The sequence below is a fragment of the Marmota flaviventris genome, chromosome 7, assembly GCF_047511675.1.
Source record: "Marmota flaviventris isolate mMarFla1 chromosome 7, mMarFla1.hap1, whole genome shotgun sequence".
Taxonomy (NCBI): Eukaryota; Metazoa; Chordata; class Mammalia; order Rodentia; family Sciuridae; genus Marmota; species Marmota flaviventris.
This window is the reverse complement of record NC_092504.1, coordinates 18,545,591-18,567,943: the sequence shown is the minus strand read 5'-3', so window position 1 is coordinate 18,567,943 and position 22,353 is coordinate 18,545,591. Positions and strand designations below refer to the sequence as shown.

The following is a 22,353-nucleotide window of genomic DNA, read 5'->3' as shown; positions in this document are numbered from 1 at the left end:
GTCGATCTTTCAAAGCTGATTCTACATTCTGTCCTTTTCATGCCCTCTTAGTTTCTTATCTTAAACATAGGAAAGGACAGATCGGTTGATTTGTTGCCTTTGTGTCTTTAATGAATAGAGAAACGACTTTCGGAAGTTCATAGGAAGCAGATGTGGAGAGAAACTTTTGGGATGGCTCTTTCTTGGTGCATTTTTTTTTTTTTCAAAGGCAAAATCTAGAAGACAGAAGGATATTCTGTGGTTTGGGAAGGATCTAACTAGGTGTGCGAGGGCATCAGGGAGGAGGGAGGAACTGGAAGTGCTGATCCGGGGTATTGGAAGGCAAGAGAAAGAAGGGACTGATCAATACCTATTTTTCAAGTGCGGAGCATAATTTGTGTCAGTCTGCTGAAATGACTTAGTGCTTCACAGCTAATGGCCGTGAGCACATTCCTTGAGCGCAGCACTCTCCAAAATGTTTGCCATCAACAATTCTAAAAGGTTGTGAGTGACTCACAGCCAATGTCAGTAATGCACTGGGGCTTCGTGAGTTGGGGCCTCTTCTCTGAAAACCTTCCCCTTGGCCTCCGTGTCTCGGTATTTACATCTCCGGCTTGGCAGCCCCTCAAGTCCTCTGGCCTGCTTGCCATCTTGCTTGATCATTCATTCTAAGTCAAGTTTCCCTTCTTTCATTTGGGGCTCTCCTGGGTCCCCCACTTGGCCCTTTCTTAGGCCTGAAGCAAATAGCGTTTTCTTGCTTTGCAGAGGGTGGTCCATGGACCAACAGCACAGGCCTCCCTCGAGAGCTTAGAGAATGCAGAGTTTGCGGCCCCACTCCAAGCCTGCTAAATGAGAGCCTGCACCTTAGCAAGTGAGATACAGAGAGGGTTTGTGGGTTCGCAGAAGTCCGGGAAAATGCACTATTCCTCTAACGGTGATTCTCACCCTGCTATTTCTCTTTCCTTCGTGTTCATCTCCCTTTTGGCCCTTTTGGCTCTTGTCTTAGGTTAGGAAACGCTCCCCAACTTTTCACCAACCTCCACATGAGTGACTCCAAAGTGTGACGGGTGGCTCTGCCATGAGACAAAATAAAGTCCCATTAAAAGAGAATTATTTCTTCAGGACTGCATGTTTGCTTTGGCAATTGGAAGCTGATGGTGGTGAGGTTTTTCTTACTTTGCAAGGTAATAGGAAGCACCAAGAAATCTGAAAATTTAGACATTGCCAAAAGCCACATTCATGTTATCTTACCCTCACGGTGCCCTAATTTGAATCAAACCTTTCTGCCAGGAGAGTGGGTGGTGTGTGTGATTCGAGGCATACTAGAAACATAATCAAGTAAATAGCTCCCACTTGAGTGAGTTATGTCCATTCACTGGGTCCTGACCAGGAACCACGTGCCACATATGAATATTCATAAGAATTAATCAGCACAGTAGCCCAGTGAAATATGACCCCCATTTTGCAGATGAAGAAACTGAGGCTGAGGGACGGAAAACTGCAGTGTTTCAAAGAGGTTGCAGTATCCTGTGGATATTTCCAAATGGAAATTCCTTTCTTTGCCTCTACAAGGCTCTTTCCTTGGGGCTTCACAGACACACATTTTGGAGGGAGAGGCGTCACACTCAGATAACCCCTGACCTTCTTCTGCACCGAGGCGCAGGTATTTCCCTGCATCGTGTGTTTCCAATGCCCATGCAGCTTCTCATCTGTCCTGCTGTCTCCTGACTAGGCCTGGCCTCTCTTCTTTGAGCTGTTGTTGCCTGCGGTCTTTGGAGCTTGCTTACTTGTACAATCGCCTGGCACCCACTCCAGCAAGGTCGCTGTGTCCTTTGCTCCCCTCTGCTCCCTTCGCCCCGCCTGGCACTGTGCCTGGTCCCCATCACAAATAACTCGTATTTGTTCAGTGAATTGAATCTGAGCTGATTTCCCTGACAGGGACCTTGGGAGTGTCAGAGCCCGTGAGGGAGGAAGGTTGTTGATGGAGGAGAATTTGTCCACACAGGCTATTGTACACTCTGTACCAAGGACCAACCCGGATTGCTCTTAAAAGAGAGTCTACGGAGAACCCAGGCTGAGGAGATGAAGAGTGAGAGATGCAGTGTGTTCAAAAAGCCTTAGCCTTTTTGGCCTGGCCTCTTACCAACCGGAGTCTACTCAACTGTTAAGGAGCTTTTTGCTGCTTAAGAATCTCACTAGTAAAACTCAAGGAGGAAGAAGGCAGAGAGCATTTCAAACTTCCTCTTGGAAAGCTATTCTGTCTTTGATTTTTCAGAATGTCTTCAAGTGATTTGGGTCTATTTTTAATACCCGTGAGACATGCTGTTGTAAGGAGAGCTAAATATAGGGGCCACATCCCCCTTTCTTTTATTCACTGGCCTTAATCTTCCTAGGAGGAAAGGAAAATGCACAGGACGTGTCACCATGGAGCGGTGACGCTTGCCCTGATGGGCCCTGTTGAAAGGAAATTCATAAATACTGTGTCGGAAATAAAGATAATGAATGGATCCTTTTTGGAGAAAACGTTAAGTGGGAGTTTATTTATGTTAAACCTTCCCTGTCTGCTGCAGACTGTGAGATAGTTCCTCTTGTTTTGCTCGGGGTCCTTTGGGGACAGCAGTCAGTCTGCGTTACTGGAGTGAGCGCCAGCACTCGACCAACGGGATAGAGAGGCGCGGGACACTCACCCAAAATAGCTCACAGCATCAAAGCAGAGGCTAGAATTCTGGTCCGTTTTATACTGACAAGGCTTTTTCTTTCTTTCTTTTTTTAAAGGAGGCATTAAGCACATCTTAAAAGCAACAACTTTGTGAGTACCCATTGGACCAGAAGGAGATGCAGGGTCTCGTCACAGTTGCTGTCAGCCCCCGGGCCTGTGTTGCAGGGCTCAGTGTCACAGGGCCTGCGCGTTCTTTCATGCCTTTGTGTCCCCCACACTTCTAGGCTCCATCATTTCTGTTTTGGGTGAACCCCTAGATTCTCAGAATCTGGTATGTGGTTTACAAAGTCCCCTAAGTGAGTCTTGAACCTACTCTGGTTGCCACCATCATCTTTGGTCTGGTCTGCTGTGGGGAAGACCTCGGGTGTGTGACTGACAGGGAGGAATCAAATTATGCACTTGGTCAAGGCTGCCCCCCGCCGCCCCTTTAAGGCCACGGGAACTCTGGGAAATATTGAAGTTCTCCATGCTTCAGTTTTCTTGTCTGTAAAACTGGGATGATGATAACGTTTCACAGAATTGTCTTAAAGGCTGAAGTGCGATAACATGTGTGGTGTTGATATTGCAGCAAAAGGAGAGGCCGGTGAAGCTTCTAGACTAGTCACATGATGTAAAGCCCCTAGTGTGCTATACAACTGGTTTTCCACACCTATGGGTTCTAAACCCATGGGTTCAACCAACCAGACATCAAAAATATTTTTAAAAATTGCATCTATACCTAACACAAAAAGATTTTTTTCTTGTCATTATTCCCTAGGCAACGCAGTACAGCAGCTATTTACACAGCACTTACATTGTATTAGGTATTGGACGTAATCCGGAGCTGATTTAAAGTACAGGGAGATGTACATGGTCTATATGCAAGTATAACACCATTTTATGTAAGAGACTTGATATCTGAAGATTTTGGTACCTGAGGGGTCCTGGAACTAGTCTCTCAGGATAACTAGGGGCGACTATATTTACTATGCTTTAACAACCATCGAAGGACAGGCTTGAATTAATTTGGTTTCCTGATGCATTCACAGCCCTGATTCTTCATGTTGTTCTAAGTAGAGGACAGTCTCAGTGTTAGACGGGAAGTTGTATCTCTGCTCCAGGTGGACCACCTCTTGGATAAGAGACCTCCTCTTATCCTTCTGCTCCTGGCTTCGCCTGCTGATCCTCAATAAACAGGAGCAGCCCATGACCTCTGACCTGCAGTGGAAACAGGGGAGGACTTCTTTCACAGAGGTGGAAATCAAAAGGTCACTGGTTGCACCATTTCTGCCCAAGTCCAGCAGTCCAGTCCCACCCACTCCCTGAACCTCCCTCCCAAAGGAAGCCACACTTCTCAGACTCTTTGCTGTTCAGTGTGATCTGAAGGACTGTTACCATCTCCACCTGTTCTGGGTCGTCCTTCCCCCATTTCTTGGGGGAAGTAGGGCTTTGAGGGCTATTAGTCAGAAGGATGCTTGTCTCCAGATTTCTTTTTTTTTTTTTTTTTGGTGGGGGGTACCAGGGATTGAACTCAGGGGCACTCAATCACTGAGCCACATCCCCAGCCCTTTTTTGTATTTTATTTAGAGACACGGTCTCACCGAGTTGCTTAGCACCTCACTGTTGCTGAGGCTGGCTTTGAACTCATGATCCTCCTGCCTCAGCCTCCAGAGCTGCTGGGATTACAGGCATGCCCACTGCACCCAGCCCCAGATTTCTTGATTTATACAAATCATTGACTTCAGTGTAATAAATGAGAGCTTGTTGGTTTGTGTGGATATCACTTCTTTGTAGACATCCATGGATACTTGGATTTAGGATTGAGTCTGAAGAAAAGAAGAGAATGCATGGTTTGGAATACTGTGAAATGTTCCTGGTGCCTGTCAATGTTGACGTAGATTTGTTTCAGAAGCTATTTTATTTGAAAACACTACCACTTTAAACCAAGTTTTTATACTAAGGGCAGGGCAGGGTCTCCAGGGTGCTTTTTCCTAAGCACACTATGAGCTGTGACTCTTGGAGTTGAACTGTGTCAGGCAGAGGGCTGGGCTGGGCTGGATCCATGGAATAAGGCAGGCACATCCCTGGAGCTCAAATACTGCCTATAGCCACAGTGATTCACTTCCCTGGCTGTCTGTCTCACCAGAATGTGAGGCATGGATGTGTCTTTTGCATCTCAATCATTAACACCTAATGTAAAGGTTAGCACATAGTAGGTCTTCAATGTGTGCTTTCTGAATCCATGCATATATCTTCGGGGCAACGCAAAGACATAAAAACATAACTCTGCATCTGTTGACTCCTGAAGAAGACGTTTATCTTGATTTCTGTTACCAGATGAAATATATCTAGGATGTCAGTTTAGGATTCAGAAAAATATTTAAATTTGAATTCTGAAATTCAGTTTGGTCTATCTATAAATTTATAGTTTGCTTGATAGCTCTGATAGGCACATTTAAAATCTAAAAGAAAGTGGATTAAATAAATCATAGACTTTGTCTCCCAACTCTTGCCACCTGCTTTCTAAAAGTATTCCACAAATGTTTGCTGGATTTCACAGAGACCAGGTTAATGCGTGGTCCACACCTGTAAATTGTAGTTTATTTGTTGTAGAACCTTAAAAATTATGGCTGTTCAGACGGAAGCTAGGAAGTATGAATTCAGCTCTTATTTTGTAGTTCCTGTCATAATGCTCTCTTAGAAGAAAAAAAAAAACCATGTCTGTAGCCAGTAGTCTAACCTCTAAATTATATACATGTGTGTGTGTGTGTGTGCGTGTGTGCGTGCGTGTATGCGTGTGCATATGTGTGGCTTTAAGCCAGACCCTTGATGTTACTTTAACTTGGTTTTCATGGTTTAATTTATTTTAGTTGGTAAAGATTATTCATCACTCATTTAATTCCAAGGTTATCTATTGATTCTTTTTTCCTCATTTGGTATTTTCTGACATTTTGTGGCACTCAGTATTGATTTATACAAAATCAGTCATCTGAATGTCCAGAGGAGGAGGCCTCCGCTTGCCATCAGCTGTTTTTCTGGACTAATAAGGGGAGCAGCCGTGGATGTTGAGGGTGTTGGATGATTTTTAGGGGCGGGAGTCTGGCCCGTCACACCTGCTGGATCCTGCTTGTAGAAGTCCTTGCAGGATCTTGAAAATGAGATCACTGAGAAGGTTCTGCAGAGGCTCAGTTCTTCCCCATAGTGCCTGTCAGTCATTCTGTTCCTAAGCTTCTCTAAACCTACCACCTAACGTACAGATAAATAAATAAATAAATCTTGCTGTGCAAAGAGACCATTAAGGTGACTCTTCCTAGCTAATTGCTTCTAAAACTTAAGGAATTGCCCTTGTTAAAATGCAAATGAAATTCTGTGGGTCTGGAGAAGAGCTTGAGCTTTCCCATTTCTAGAAAGTTCCTCAGCAGGGCCTATAAATGTTGAGTAGCAAAGCCTTAGCCCACCTTCCAACAAATTGCCATCTTCGTTCTCTCTTCTTTTGAAATTCTACAACTGCATCTGAGGTTCCTCTTGAATCATGTTAGTATCAGGAGTGAATGGAGATGGAGGAAGTGCCCCCTCCCCTCCCCCAGTGTGGATTTTATAACAGCCCTGAGAACCTGGTTATGGCCTACAAGTACACAAACCAATTGGGTAGTTTTAATCATCTGCAATCAGAAGAATTTGGTGGTTCACAAAGTCAGTGTTCAACAGTCTTCGAATTAGTATTTTCTAAATTACTTGGTGCCTAGAGGGGCTTTGTCCATCCCTTACCTCTTCTTATCTAATCTTCTGACATCCCCCTTGCCCCTTTCTTATTCCCAGACTGGTTGAAAGGAGTCTCTCTCTAGGTTGATCTGGGAAATAACTTGTCATAAAGTGGTAGGCGATGAAACTTTGGGCTACGCCTCCTAAGAGTACTTACAATTCTGTAGACAATGAAAGAAATGTTTTAAAACCAAACCATAAGACTGGTAGAGTTTCTAGACAGCTGGAGGATTCTTGCGGGGAGGGAGTTGAGGTTTCCAGCTAGCTCCATAGACATCACAGCCTGTTTCTTCTAGCTACTCATTCGATCTGCCTTCCCACTCTAGTCCTTAGTATATTCATTATTAGTATATTAGTATATTCAATATTACTTAGTATATTCAATATTACTTAATATATTCATTATTACTTAGTATATTCATTATTACTTTGGGGGGCTTATGCCTAGAGATGCTCTTTAAAGGAAGCTCTTTGAAGAAAGTATTCTGTAGTTTATCTCTGCTGGTCTTAATATTTGCCAGGACTCTCTGGGCTCTCTTGTTCTCCAGAACATCGAAAAGTCAGGAACAGGATATAAACATCCTGGAAAGGCAAATGCTATTTTTATACTGAATTGGGAAGGATGATGTATGGAATGTCTTCACCTGGTTGGACTTAGATTTGATTCCTCCCAAATCACCGACAGATTCACACGTAGAGAAAAATTGAGGTTCTCATCTATATGTTGTTTTTATTACATTATTTTGCTTCGGGCTCAAACATATCAAAGTAATTCAGACACAGTGGATGAAATCATCTGATTTCCATCAATAAATGTCTACTAAATCCTTCTGATTATAGGCAGTTGGCATTATTACGCAGTTATAGAAAAGCATGGTAATGCCACTCAGTAATTAATTGGTATCTACATGGCTCAGATTTATACAAAGCTTAATATTTATAGTTACAGCCAGGCTGCTTCTTACTTAAGTAATATAAGTACACTTAGGTAGTGAAATGGATTCTGTTTCTTGGTTGGAATATTTGAGTCTATTGCTTTCTATCTCTGTTCATTAGGCGTAGGTTAAGGAAAAGCCCTTCCTGTTTTTGCCATTTTCTTTCTAATAAAAAAGCCTCCTTCTGATTTCTTGGAAAGTTGGGAATGGAGCCACCATTTGACCCAGCTATTCCCCTTCTTGGTCTATTCCCTAAAGACCTAAAAAGGGCATGCTACAGGGACACTGCTACATCTATGTTCATAGCAGCACAGTTCACAATAGCAAGACTGTGGAACCAACCTAGATGCCCTTCAATAGACGAATGGATAAAAAAAATGTGGCATTTATACACAATGGAGTATTACTCTGCATTAAAAAATGACAAAATCATAGAATTTACAGGGAAATGGATGGCATTAGAGCAGATTATGCTAAGTGAAGCTAGCCAATCCCTAAAAAACAAATGCCAAATGTCTTCTTTGATATAAGGAGAGTAACTAAGAACAGAGTAGGGACGAAGAGCAGGCGAAGAAGATTAACATTTAACAGGGATGAGAGGTGGGAGGGAAAGGGAGAGAGAAGGGAAATTGCATGGTAATGGAAGGAGACCCTCAGGGTTATACAGTGGAGGAGGTAGAGAGAGAGGAGGGGAGGGGAGGGGAGAGGTGGGGACGGGGGAGGGTGGAGGACGGGAAAGGCAGCGGAGCACAACAGACACTAGTATGGCAATTTGTAAATCAATGGATGTGTAACTAATGTGATTCTGCAATCTGGGTATGGGGTGAAGGTGGGAGTTCATAACCCACTTGAATCAAAGTGTGGAATATGATATGTCAAGAAATTTGTAATGTTTTGAACAACCCACAATAAAAAATTAAAAAAAAAAAAATTAAAAAAAAAAAAAAAAAGCCTCCTTCTGAAAATGGTAGTTGACTGGCTAATCATGTAAGTTGATTAACTCAGGGAACCATAGCTCATGTATACACACAACATGTTCAACTTTGGCTTAAAACATATCAAGGCACGTGGGTTGAGCCCTGTTCTGCTGAGCAGCCACGGTCTTTTCTGTGTGAATCCACAGAATGGAATTCTGAAGTTTTCCCCATGAAAGCTATATTTCTAAAGGAGCCTCTACAAATTTCAGTTTTCCTTACTTTAAAGTGAATTAAGAATCTAAAGGTGGTAACCAGCAACCTGAGCACAGAATCTAGGTTGATCTGATCACTGGCTTCCCCAACACAATTAAAAAAAAAATTAAAACTTTTCTCTATGGGATCTTTCCAAAGCACCAGACGTGCTTCATAAATACAGCAAGTTTCTTTTTGTACAAACTCATATTTTATAGACATTCTTATTTAATTAAATTATGTAATTCCGTTAGTAGCACAACTGGCATAAATAGGATTGGGAACAGATGCAAAGGAATCTTGGTAAGCTCTCAGCCCAGAGACATGGAGCTGAGGAGCCGGAGGACACTAGAAAGTATTTGCTCCCTTGGCCCCAGGTCCCCTGCTGTCCAGGATGCCAAGGGGATCCTGGTGGTTCAGTTGAGACACTGTACAGAAGGAGTGAGGAGCAGAACATTTCCAGTGGAAGAATGAGCCCAAGACCAGTGCTGTGGGGTTTTTCCCCTCAGAAACACAATATATTGTCACGTCTCACTGTTTCAGATTTATCTTTTATCATTCTTTTTTTGGGGGTGGGGACACTGGGGATCGAACTCAGGGGCACTCGATCACTGAGCCACATCCCCAGCCCTATTTTGTATTTTATTTAGACATAGGGTGTCACTGAGTGCTTAGCACTTTGCTTTTGCTGAGGCTGTTTTTGAACTCACAATCCTCCTGCCTCAGCCTCCAGAGCTGCTGGGATTACAGGCGTGCGCCCCTGGGCCTGCTCAGATTTATTCATGACAGAGCTGGTTTTCATACTTGCCATTGTTTGTTTTGGAATAAACAGACAGACAGCTCTGGTGTGGAGATTGGTTGTATCTTTAGCATATGTTTGTGAAACAAAATTCTGAGGGTCTTAGACACTCTACTGGTGTTTAATAAGACAAAAACTCAAGACAAAGTTTGGGCGGGGGGGATGTGCTGCTCATGTTTTCGTATCTTGGAAAACTTCACTGAAATGGATTAAAATGGGAATATGTAATCTAGTGGGCAGCAGGGTCTCGATTCTTAAAGTGAAATATTAACTCATGTTTATTCTACAAGTTAAGGGAATTTCCCTTAAAATCAAGGCAAGACTGATGGATGCATTTTGTATAGATTTTTTTTCTTTTTACGTGTAACTTTTTCATAAGGAAAGTGTTACAGATTCTGAAACTCTTTCTGTTCTCATTAGTCAGCATATTCCTAATATGCTGCTTATCTTGAGGGAAAAATAGTGAGAGTTTTCCGTTACCTTTTTGGCATCAATTTGATATTAATTTCCACATGGTCCAGGCAACGGTCTGCAGGCCCACACTCGTGGTGGGGTGAATGCATATTGTTTATTCTGAGGCAAGGAAGGGGAGATTAAAGGTAAGTGCTCAGTTTCCTCTACTTAAAGCTTACATTCTAGCATACATTTTATTTTAAAATTTGTTTTATTCTGAATGCAGGATGCTCAGATTTGCTAAGGGTGCCACAGGCAAAGCACTACAGATGAGACGCCTTACACAACAGAAATGTCTTGTCCTGCAGTCCTTGAGGCCGGGGGTCAGAGAGCAAGGTGCCCTCGGGGTTGGTTCCTCTGTTGGAGGGGGTCTGCTCCCCGCTTCTCTCCAGCTTTTGGTAGCTGCTGGCCGTCGTTGGTGCTTGTTGGCTTGGAGACGCATCACCCTCATCTCCACCTTGATCTTACATGGTGTTCTTCTCCTGTGCACCTGTCTGTCCAAATTTCCCCTTTTGTAAGGACACCAATCCCATCACATTAAAGCCCACCCCATGTGACCTCATTTTAGTTTGATCACCTTTGTAAAGACCCTATCTCTAAATAAGGTCACACTCTGAGGTACTGGGGCTAGGACTCTCACTTATAGTTTTAGGAGAAACAATTCAGCCCATAGAACAGGCATATTTATTAGCACTTGCATTTGAAAACATTGAAAAAAAGAAAAGAATCTCAAAGAAGTGTCCCAGAGCAGACTCAGGTGTGTCGTGTTAAGAGGCAGAGGAGCTTGATACGGAAGACTTGACATTCTTGAAATGTCAGTGTTGTAATCTGGACAGAGTTGTTAGCCATGCTTTTCTTAGATTTGGTTTCCATAGGTGAACCTTCATTTAATGCAAACATTTAACAGATACAGAAACAAAACTAATTCCTTTTGATTTCTTGATGCTAGAATAGTGAATAAAACCTATGCTATTTAATAAACTCCTGTATTCATGTCCTCATTATGTTTGCATTTGGAGCCCCACACTTTTTTTTATCAGCAGTGAATTCATACTGAGCTACATTTATTATTTGATGCTTCATTTTACTTCATTAATTTCCTTGCTAAGTGATAAGTAGCATTAAAGTCATGCTCTTCTGAATTTGCATTCTGAGACAGAGGGATACTACATTACTGAACACTTACTTTTCTTTTAAAAATTAATATTTCTGCATCATCATTAGGAATTCCCACACTTAACATTCCCATTTCATTAGCAGAAAAAAAAAAAGCCCGTAAAAGAAAGAAATAGTAGGGGGTGAAAAGGAATGAGTAGAACAGAGAGAGCTTGTAATGGAATAGGTTTAATGTAATATTGCAGTCTCACCCAATGCTTGTGATCGGTGCTCCAGCTGCATCATATTTTATTTTATTCTTACAACAAACTGTGGAGTAAGGACAGTGTATTGGTCAGTATAGGCAAGGTTGTGCTGTGACAACAAGCAGCCCTGAAGGTTTATTTTTTGTTCACATATTCTCTGTTGTTAACTCTCAAGGCAACTATTCTCAGTGAGTTGGCTCAGCATTCTAGTCTGTTCTGGTGAGAAGGTTTGTGTTACCAGCATGTGCTTCTGCAATCACTGTGGTAGGGCAAAGCAGGCGAATGACAGTGCTAGTGATGAAGACCTAGCTTGGGGAGAAGATATCCATAGTTTCCTTGACTGAAAGAAGTCAGGTGATTAGGCCAAATTTTAAGAGGGGTAGGAGAGAATGAAGTCTTGCTTTGTGCCTCAAAGTAGAGGGAACCAGGTATTGGTGAACATATTGTGCCTGAAATGATAATACATTCCATTTATGGACATGGAAACTATAAACCGGGGTTCAGAGAAGCTCAGGAACCTTCCCAGGGACACAGAGTTAGAAAAGTGGAGCAGCATGCTACTCAAAGCTCGGTCTGTTTAATCCCTGAGGCTGTGTTCCCAACCATTCGTGTGCTGCCTTCCACAAGAACTTCGCTGCAGCTGGTGAGATTCAAATGGGAAAAACTAATTGTTACCCCCTTTCCTTATGGGGTGCTGTTGAGAAGAATTTAAAGGAGATAGGGAAGAACCAGATGATTGGCGAGGCTTCCACTGAGTCTGGTCTCTGGGGTAATTTTCTGGACGGTTGCTCCTGTAGCTTTCTTACACCTCATCAGAACCTCTGAGAAGCATCTGCACATTCCCAAGAAAATAGGAACTGATCAGGGAAAGGCAGAGTTTTGTGTTCATCTTCTTTGCTTGAGGCTGGTAGAAGGTATGATCTTGTGATTATCACAAGGAGGATAACAGCGGGTTAGCTGGTTTTAGACAGCTTTTCATCTCTGTGGCCAAAATATCCCAAAACAACTTAGAGGAGGAAAAATTTATTTGGGGCTTATGGTTTCAGAAGTCTTAGTCCATAGATGGCTGACTCCATTGGTCTGGGTCCCGGGGGAGATAGCACATCATGGGGGAAGAGCCATTAAGCTGCTAAATTCACGCAGCAGGAAGGCGGGGAGGAGCCACAGGAAGAACAACCCTGCCAGAGTGCATCCCCAGTGACCACCTCCTCCAGCCATGACTCCTCCTGTAGCTGACACCCTATCAGTCCATTCAAATGGGGGTGGACCTATGAGGTTTCAACTCTTATAATTGAATTATTTCACTGCTGAACATCCTGCATTAACACAGGACTATTCTTTTCTCTTAGGGAACAGTTCTCATCCAAACTATCACACTTCTTCTAGCAACTACAGCCTATGAAACATGTTCTCATATCATCTGAAGATAAGAACCGACCCAAGTAGTAATCGTGATTTCAGATCAGTGAGATGTCATTGTCACAATAGCCTATGGACTCTGATGCCATCAGTGAAGGGGCATTGGGTAGGTTGGAGCTGGCCTCCAAGTCACATCCCTGTGCCTCCTGGTCTTCTCACCTAGACCAATGTCTTCATCTCCCTTGGCATCTTCCTCTGTAAATCAGGAGCATAATGATGACTTCAGAGAATCAAGATGAGCCTAATGAAGCAATTAACACAGTGCTGTTCACCTAGCTCCATGATCCATAAATGTTGGTTGCTCTTCTTATTATGCTGATGGTCGATAATGTGATTTTTTTCAGACAAGGCATGTGATTATTTGGCTCTATTTGTAATGATAGGTCACTGAAGGGATATTACAATCACTGTGAGGAATACTTGAGATAGTAGAATACATTTTGAGGCTGGCAGTCAGGATGGAGAAATGACCTGAAACCATCTTACATAGTTTGCTGAAAAAACTAACAATATTTAATCTGGAAAATGGAATCTTGAGTAGAACTTGAGGGCATGGGTCACCATGGTCTCTGGATCAGAATTGGCTTCTGACTTATTCCTTATGGGATTAAGAAGAGTACATCCATGTGTAGAAATTGTAGGGAGAAGGGTATTGGTTCATTGTGGGCAAAGTAACCACCCATGGAACTCTTTTATGGGTGATTATAAGCTTTGTTTGGGTGGATATTGGCAGTGACTCAATAGGAATTCATGATGGAGTTTGTGATTCTAGTCCTGGGTGCTCAGTGGAACTATACGGAGAACTTAAAAAAATATATCAGTATCTTGTACCCTATCATAGACCAATTAGATCTATATCTCCGGGGCTGGGCCTGGTTCTGAATAGCAGAAGACAGTAACATTCTGTGTGAGGAGCAGTAACAAAGCAGGATAATTTGATTGGACTTGGCTTGGTTGAGTTCCAGATTTGGAGGAGTCCATTCAAACTGGTTTGGGAAAGGCACTGAAGTTCACGGTCAGGTTGAAATGCCTGCCTTGTGGAACAACTAACATGGGGGAAAGCAGGGAACATTGATACCAGTATTCAACTACAGGGATGAATCTATTTTCACCCAAAGTAGTTCGCTATTATTCATGTTTACTGGCAGCTGAGTGATTCATACGGTGCTTTTGGTGGGGGAGATATGTTCAAATGAAATGTGTTTGCTACTACGTAAAGTAGATTATTTCTTTTAGGATACACCAGCCTACTGATGCAACCCTGCAGAACAATGCAGATTCTGCACTCTGTGTGTGTGTGCGTGTGTGTGTGTGTGTGTGTGTGTGTGTGTTTGGGGGCAAGGAGCTGGAAGTGCACATAGAAATGCACACTTCCACAGCACAGAGCATGCCTTCACATTTGCTCCTCTGACCTTTACACCAGAAGCATAAGAATGACCCCTGGTCCACTGGCCCTGAAGCATGGTTGCTCCTAATCTGAATGCTGGATGACTGAGCTGTCCTTCAGCCTGGCCAGTTGGCAGCTGTCTGGGTAGCCCCACGTATCCTAACTTTTTTCCTGGAGTGGCTTCCTCCTGCCTGATCCCTCATCCTCTGGCATGGCATTTTCTCCATGACAGTCTGCCCCTGAACTGCCCTCGCTGCTGCTTTGGTAAAGACTTGCAAGAAAAGAGAGTAACAGCCGCTGGCGAACCCGGTTTGTGCAGGCAGCACCAGCGATGGATGAGAGCTCTCCCAGGCTGGAAGAAGACTGGAGAAAAGGACTTCAGCGAGAAGCAGGCTGGCAGGTAAGCCATGTCCTCAATCCAGACAGGACCCAAATCTCTCTCAATTCTTTTAGTCTCAAGTCTCAGGAATACACACAAGTCTATTTGCAGAACTGTATTATCTGCAGACATATCCATTTGGGACAAGTCATCATTAGTTTCCGTGTCTTTGAAAAACCATGCAAATAAGACTCCAAATGAATTTATTGTGGATTTTCAAGCAAGCTAATAGGGTTTTACAAATCTATAGATGTTGCTAAATTTATACTTCCTTAATAAAGGCCCTTGAATTAGCAAGTTGCAGGTGTATATCAAAAGGAAACGTGCAGACTTGGTTTGTACGAGTACAAGTTCATTGCAATATAAAAATTTAATACAACACCTGTCATCAGACTTACTTTACAGTGTTAGAGCAGCTTGGAATAAGGGGCTTGGTTTTAACCTATTTTAATGAGGTGACCATTCTTTTAATGCAGCCTGCGTTCCTCCCTTATTTATGCTGAACTCATAATAGGTAGGAACTCGGTGGTATGCAGAGAGTTCAAGCTAAAGAATTCATTTTGGCGTAGAGGCAGTTTTCATTAAAATATGCAAAGTAGTAATGTTTATACGTTACAATACCTATTTCAAATTAGCAAAATTATATGCTGCTGTCTCGTAAGCTGCCAACTGAAATCCCTTCCTAAATCCTGTTGAATGGCTTTGATTACTCTTCTTCACATTACACATTACACACCTCTAATGCATATTTTTATGCCTCCACTCCATTGCCATTTAATTAGACAACAATATTGAAAAGCAGTGCCAGGGCTTGTTGTTTCTCCTTCTCCTTCTCCTTCTCCTTCTTCTTCTAATGCTGCTGCCTTCTAGAAAATGAGCCCTTCTGATGGGTGGTCTTGGCTAAAGTGAAACAATGATTTCCATTTTGTCTCTAGCAGGAAGTTTCATATAAAGATGGTGGTTCAGAAGGAGTAGATTTTCATCATCGCTTTTAAAAAAAATAATTCTCTCCTTTTTTTAAAAGAGAGGGACTTTTCATAAGATTTCTTCTCTCTCCAGCGATAAAATTTGAGTGAAATGTACTACTGGTATTGACAGGTGTGTTTTGTTCTCTGCAATGTGATGTTAAGTAAAGAGCTTCAGAAAAATCTCCTCTACCCTGGCATGAAATTGGAGTCTTTCTGTTTTGGGTGGGGGAATTATTTAGAAAGTAGGGAGGGATACAGAATAAAATCCCTGCATGCTAATTTGAGAATGACACGTGAGTAGTCTCTAGGGGTCCAAACAAATATTAAGATATCTTATGGTATGCTAATGTGACTTTTAGATTTTTGTCTTTTGTTTATGTTTTCCTTTAGAAAGTTGGCATCTTCTATATAATCTTCATTTCAAAGAAGAGTGAAGGGAGGAAGGATGTGAGGAGATGACTCAGACATCTCTGTGGATAAAATATTTAAACTAGAAACACCAAGTCCAAATGTTTATGTAAAATTGCACGTGTCCTGTCACGGTTAGCATCTCAGGGACCTTTAGCTCATTCATTTCCCAAAAGGCACATAATGAAAATATTCTCTGTGCTACTGGCCTCTAAGGACATGATCCTTTGCAGCCGGCTGACCCCTGTCATTTCCATGCTGACAACCAAGGCTCCCCATTATAGCTAGCGGAGGGCACCCTAGGCCCTGCTGTGGACTCCCTGACACTTGGCACAGCAAGGCAGTGGGTGGAAAGGACGTCTCCAGGTGTTGCTACAGTGTCACCTGCTTCTGCCTCCCCTCCCTTCCCCCCATGAGTTCTGCCCACTCTTCCCTCTCTTCAGTCATCTGTATTGCTATGCTGGCTCCCCATGTGCACAGAGTCACCCACTTGAGTTGACACAAAGGCCCGTGTGCTGAGAGTGACTTCTTTTATCCATCCATGGTAGTCATGAAGATGGGGGAAGTAAAAGGCATTTGAAATTCAATTGCGACAGATGCTAGGCTTTCCTGTAGCCAAATACTACATTTCCTGCCAGAACTGATCTGGTGCTTCCTACCTGCCTAGCACTCACCGGACACAGCACTACGGGGTCTGAGTTTGGCCACACAGAGCCCAAGCCTCATAGGCCGTCTGGAAGGCAGACGCTATTGCCTACATTTTACTGATGGAGAAATGAAGGCTGGTCGTGAAGCCACGTAACCTGCTCAAAGCCAACCAGGGTTCTTGTTCAGGCCTGCTTGACTCCAGGGCGTGGGCTCTTCCGCTTTTGTAACTGGGCCTTCTGAGTAGAATTTCATCTCATTTTTTATCTCATGGAATAATAGCTTGCAAGCAGCTGTGACGTGGGCAGGCAGGAAGCTGGCGGGAGGCAGGGAAAAAGCATGATGATCTTCTAATGGAATAATCAATCTCTGAATCATTAAGACTTTAATAAAATGTTTTTGATAGTTTATCTTTTTAACCCTCGCTCTATACCAGGCTCTAAACAAAACTTAAAATTTCTTCCGAGTTCTCTGGCAGATATTTTTTGTTCCTATTGTAAAGATGGGGAAACTGAGGCTCGGTGGTGTCAAGGAACACGTGCAAGGTCACATGACCACTGAGATGCTGAAAGGGGCATGGACCCATTCGGCCTGATCCTGGAGTCTGTGCTCTTGTTCAGCAGGCTCTGAGTATATTTTATGTTATTTTTTGACCAGACACATTTTAACTCTCTCCACTCATAATGACGTAATGACATTTGTCCTTGAGAAGTTCCCCTGATTGTCCTCATTTTAAATTTTTTTTTTTTTAGTAAATTGGGAGTTGGGAAAAATGCCTTGCTTGCTTACTTCTTCTTCAAGACGTAGTGGTGTCCAGGTCACTGCTTGTATCTCTTCTAGAGAAGCTCTGGAGCACAGAGGGTAGTGGCTTATGCCTCTAGGTAACCCTGTGCCCATGGCAAACTCCTCAATCCAGGTGTCACTTCTTCACTTGTAAATGGAGGTGACTCTGCCTGGGTGAGCCCTGATAATGCTTCATTGATCTGGGCGATTTTCAGCTGGAAAACACGGAAGGGCTGAGGACTCATTTCTGGCTAGTGTTTTATCTTGGGCTGGTTCCTTTGATTTATTTTAGTTTAGTTTTTGAACTAGGGTCTCACTGTGTTGCCCAGGCTAGCCTTGAACTGTTGGGATCAAACGACCCTGCCACCTCAGCCTCCCAAGGAGCTGGTACTCTAGGTGTGCGTCACCGCCACTGGCTTTAAAATAATCCATGTCACCGCTGTGTGGCCATTTTGAACTCATCTATCAATACTGTCTATGTGTGCCTGTCTCCCCACAGGAAGATAAATTCCTCAAGGGCAGAGGTGCATCACAGACCTGGCACTGATAAACCTTGGATGAATGTTTGCTGAGCAGAATGGAATTGCATATTTGATCTGTAAGAAGTGCTGGCAGGCTCTGGCCCTGAGGCCTTGGTTTTGCAATTGAAAAAGCAGAATAAGTAGCTCCCCAAGTTCCAGGCTCTGCAGAGGGCAGCAGGGATTATGGTCTCTTAGTTTGGTCTTCCTTCTCTTCCCTGTTCCGCTTGGATATAAATTCCTTCCTGTGCCTCCACTTTTTCATCTGTGAACTCAGAAGTAGAGTATCTGTGTCTGTTTAGATATCTCTCAATACCTCTCTCTGGACAGGTGATAAGGCATGTCCAGGAAATCATGCCAGTCTTCTGGGTTCTAGCCTTGGTGTCCCCAGTTACCCACCGTAGAACATGGGTAATGTTTTAAAGCCTCTCTGTTCCTTGGTTTTCTTACCTATAGAGTGGGGATGGGTATAGCAGCTATTCAATATGAGATTTGTTGGGGTGATTTATGAATTAATTTGTGGAAAGTGTTCAGGAGAGTACTTTAATATGTACTGTTTAGCGCCCATCATGACATTGTGTCAGCAAGTATCTCCCACTTATCTATTTCATGGGATCAGGAGGTCGTGTTTTTTGAGCACCTACTATGTGCAAAGTATATCTGTCCTCTCAAGGATGAGAAAGCCTGGGAGGCATTGCCCTTCCAGGGGGGAAACACAATGAATGGTAGAATTGGGGAGAATCCTGTATCCTGGGAGCACTGATATTGGCCTCCAGGCTGGTCTTGGGAAGTGCTTAGAGGAGGTAATACTAATTTTCAAAAAGAAGTTAAGAAGTTTCAAAAAGAAGTTAAGTCAGACAAAGAACCTGGATGATGCTTAAGTCCAAGGGAGAGAACATGTCAGAGACAGAAGGGAGAAGAGCAGTAGCACATGTGTTGAAGAAACAGCCAGGTATCCTGTGGTGGCCATTCAGAGTGAGGCCGGGGTGGTGGTGATAAGTTTAAAGAAACAGGCAGGAGACAAGTCATGCAGGGCCAGACCAAAGAGCTCAGCCTGGCAGAGGAGAGTCAGAAATGGGTTTTAACCAGAGACGGGACACAGGAATCAAACTTGTCTTCTGGAAAGATTATTCCAGCTTCAGTGTGGAGGATAAATTGGGATACAACAAGACTAGAGGCAAGAAATCCAGTTAAGCTGCTTCATGACTCCAAGTGAGGGCTGGGTGGAGTATGGAAACAAGATGGAGGCAAAGGAGTGGGTTCCAGAAGTATCTAGAACATACCGGGCTCTCTTGGTGATTGCATGGAAGAGGGTGTAGGAGTAGTCAAAGGATTCCTAGGTTTCTCTTTAGCATGACCAGCTGGAGATGGGTGCCACCATCAGAGAAAAGATCATTGGAGGAAATGTGCTATATGAACTCAAGATGGGGTGGGTCATAACCAACCAAATAGCAAAAGAGAGTTGTAATAAATGACACTAATGTACAGCATGTTATACTCAGACGATGAACAAAGCCCTGTGAAGACTCAGAGAAAGTAATATCAAAAATTTTGTTTCCTGTGCCAAGAGTGGTTCCAAACTCTTTCCCTACATTAACTCCTCCCCATCTGTGAAGTAGAGATGCTGCTTCTTTCCCCATTTTGCTGAAGAGACAATTTCATAGAAAGTAAGGACACTTAACTAATATGTAGGACTGGACCCAAGCTGCCTGGATCGAGAGCTTATAACCTCACTAGGATTATGTCCATCCCCTTGGAGTTTGGGGACAGAGGAGGAGACATGTGAGGCCGATCTTTTAGGAAAAACAGAATTTTGCAAGCAGGGAAAATCTGAATTAGAAGGCAGGCTGGTGGATAGTCTCTCTTCAAGGCAGATAGAATAGGCTCTTTTTTCCCAGGTATCCCAAGACTCCTGGAGCAGCTGAGCTTCTCGAGGTGTGGCCAGCCATTTCCACAGTTCCCAGCAGCTGTGAGGGAGGCCCCTCGCAAGACTAGCCAGGGCCAACAGGTCTGTGCGCAGCACAGGTATACCAGAAATGAACGAACTGGAAACAGGGGCTGAGTTGGACATCTATGGGTCCTCAGGGAAGTCCCTCACCCCTCTGAGCTATTTCCTCCTCTCTAAGATGAGAAGAAAAAATATCCCTCTGCTAGGCAAGAATTCAATTAAGTAATGAGTGTTTGAAAGAAACTTTGCCCACTGTAGAAATTCGACCCATGTAAGGTTTTAGTGCTATCAACCAAAAATAAAGCAGAGTCCTATTTTGAAATGATAACATATATAAAAAGAGTGTTCTGTATTCTCGACCTTCCTTCCCAATCCCATTACCATTTTGTGTTTCCGTGTTCATGGGGAAAGGAAGATAAGGTTGGGTGCTGCTTCCTGTTCTTAGGGAAGGAGTGTTTCCGCCATGTTGGAAGTGCTTCCTCTTGGGCACTGAGAGTGGTTCATGTTCTGAGTTGGCTTCATGTTCATCAACATCTGCTTCAAGATTCTGCCAGCCACGAGTGAGTAAATGGTGACGATGGCCCAAATCGGCACCGCAGGAACTTCAGATCAAGTGTGTAATGGAGCCTGCAGGGTTGACCTGAGTGTAGAAGCGGCAGGAGTCGACATTGATCAGGGAACAAGTCCTGTTCTTCATCCATTGTTACATTTCTGGCACAATGATATCTTCTGAGAAGGCCCCTTGTCTTATGGCTCGTTGTCACTTTTTTTATTGTTGCCTGTAAGTGCGGGACCCAATCCTTCATTTATTCATTCATGGCTCAGGGAAGGTGAAGTATTTGATATATGTCTTCGATTCAAATATTATAGATTCATAAGACTGGGAGAGACCTTGGGATTGTTTGCTTCATCCCACATGTTCCTCACTCTGAGCAGATGCAAGTCCACAAGCTGAAGATGGATCACCTCATATCGCCTCTCTCCATAACTCATGGCTGGGCCTAACAAACGATTCTTAGGCTAGGGAAATGTTTCCTCGTGGAGGATTTTAACTGCGCCCATTGTGGCTGGGAACTGGTTCCACTCCTTCATCCTCCCTGGAGGTGGAGAAAAACAGCTCAGTCACTGTCCTCAGCAATCAGCCTTCCTGGCCTTAAAGATCATTATGAAACCAGTCTTCAGTTTTTGCTTCTCAAGGCTGAGCAGCCTAAACCCGTAGGTGTAATTCTTCATTTCCATCTTCTCGATTTTCTTTGAACCTTTTCCAAATCTTCCCATTGCCCCTACCTTCTCTAGCTGGGAACTTTTCAGGAGGATGGACCCGGGGCTCACAGCCCACCATGAGCTGCTCATTCATTTAATGTTAATACTCATTTACTGAGCTCCACATTTTATATACTAGAGCTCTGGGCTGCTCCTTGCGGGACCATGGACAGGTGAAGGACAGCAAAGCATAGCAGTTCAAAGCCTGAATGTCACGGGTTACTCATTGACTGCTGAGTTGGAAGTATATTACTTAAGCTCCTGGAGGTATATTACTAAAGCTCGCTGTGTCTCAGTTCTCTTATGGGCACAGGGACGATAGTCCCTGTCTCATAGAGGTGTAGGAGTAATAAATAAGCACACCTAACACTTTGGAAGAGTGGTTGGCATGTAGTTATGGTCATGTAACTCTTTAACAAATAGAATAAAAATGAAATAAGATGCAGGCTCTGACCTTGAGTTGTACCCATTCTACTTGGAAGGATAAACTAATAAATGGCTAATGAACAAGTAATTATAATTTAGCACATTAAGGGTTTTAATAGCCGTAGAAGTGTGTGGGAAGCTCAGAGATCCAAGAGAAAGAATGCCTGGGGGAATCAAGATGGCCTCGGGTGGGGAAGGTGGACCATTTGAGGTACTTCTTGGACTCAGGTTGCATTGACTCAAGGACTGTCAGGGGCCTGAGATGACATCTCACTGTGCATTTTCACCCTGAAAAGGGCTGCCTTGGCCCTTAGGGGACAGAACAAGGGCTTCTAAGCTGGTGAGATGGTCCAAAAGCATTCTGGGCAGAGAGAACCTTGCAGGCAAAGACCTGGAGAAGGAAACGTGTGACATGTGTTTGAAGAACAATGAGTGGCTGATTGTGTTGTGGTGGGGACGGGAGGTGGCATCAGACTATGAAGGGAACTTGCTGAACTATTTGCCTGTCCCTAACTAGTCCATACATGTAGGTTTAAGTCTGTAGTTGTACATTACTAGAGAGGCGGCCAAAGCATTTGATATTTCCCCTCTAGAGGGTGAGCCCCCCATGAAAACCTGCAATCCAAAATGCTCCAGAATCCACAATTTTTTGAAACCACAATGTAAAAATTTTTTTTCTGTGAAGCATTATTAAAAATATTGTGCTGGGCACCGTGGCACTCACCTGTAATCTCAGCGGCGAGCACTACTATTCAAAGAGGATCAAAAGTTCAAAGACAGCCTCAGCAACTTAGCAAGGCCCTAAGCAACTTAGTGAGACCCCACTCAAAATTAAAAAAAAAAATAAAAGGGCTGAGGATGTGACTCAGTGATTAAGCATCCCTGAGTTCAAGGTCTGGTGATATACATATATATATATATATATATATATATATATATATATATATATATATCTCATATCATATACATATGCGAGAGAGTATAAAATTACCTCCAGCCTATGTCATAAGGTATATATGAAAAATAAATGAATTTAACATTTAGGCTTGGGTT

General features: G+C 43.3%; 1 protein-coding gene across 4 annotated transcripts in view; it reads left to right on the top strand.

The window, feature by feature from the left end:
- Window positions 1-22,353, top strand: part of Ppargc1a (PPARG coactivator 1 alpha) — a 607,642-nt gene that overhangs the window by 306,187 nt on the left and 279,102 nt on the right. For 2 of the 4 annotated variants that reach the window (XM_027937500.2, XM_071614190.1), the window contains exon 2: window positions 14,195-14,362. The exons of the other annotated variants lie outside the window; for them this stretch is intronic. In XM_027937500.2, the coding sequence (XP_027793301.2) occupies window positions 14,294-14,362 (69 nt within the window). In that variant the 5' untranslated portion in view covers window positions 14,195-14,293. The remainder of the gene's footprint in view (window positions 1-14,194; window positions 14,363-22,353) is intronic. 4 annotated transcript variants of the gene reach the window in all.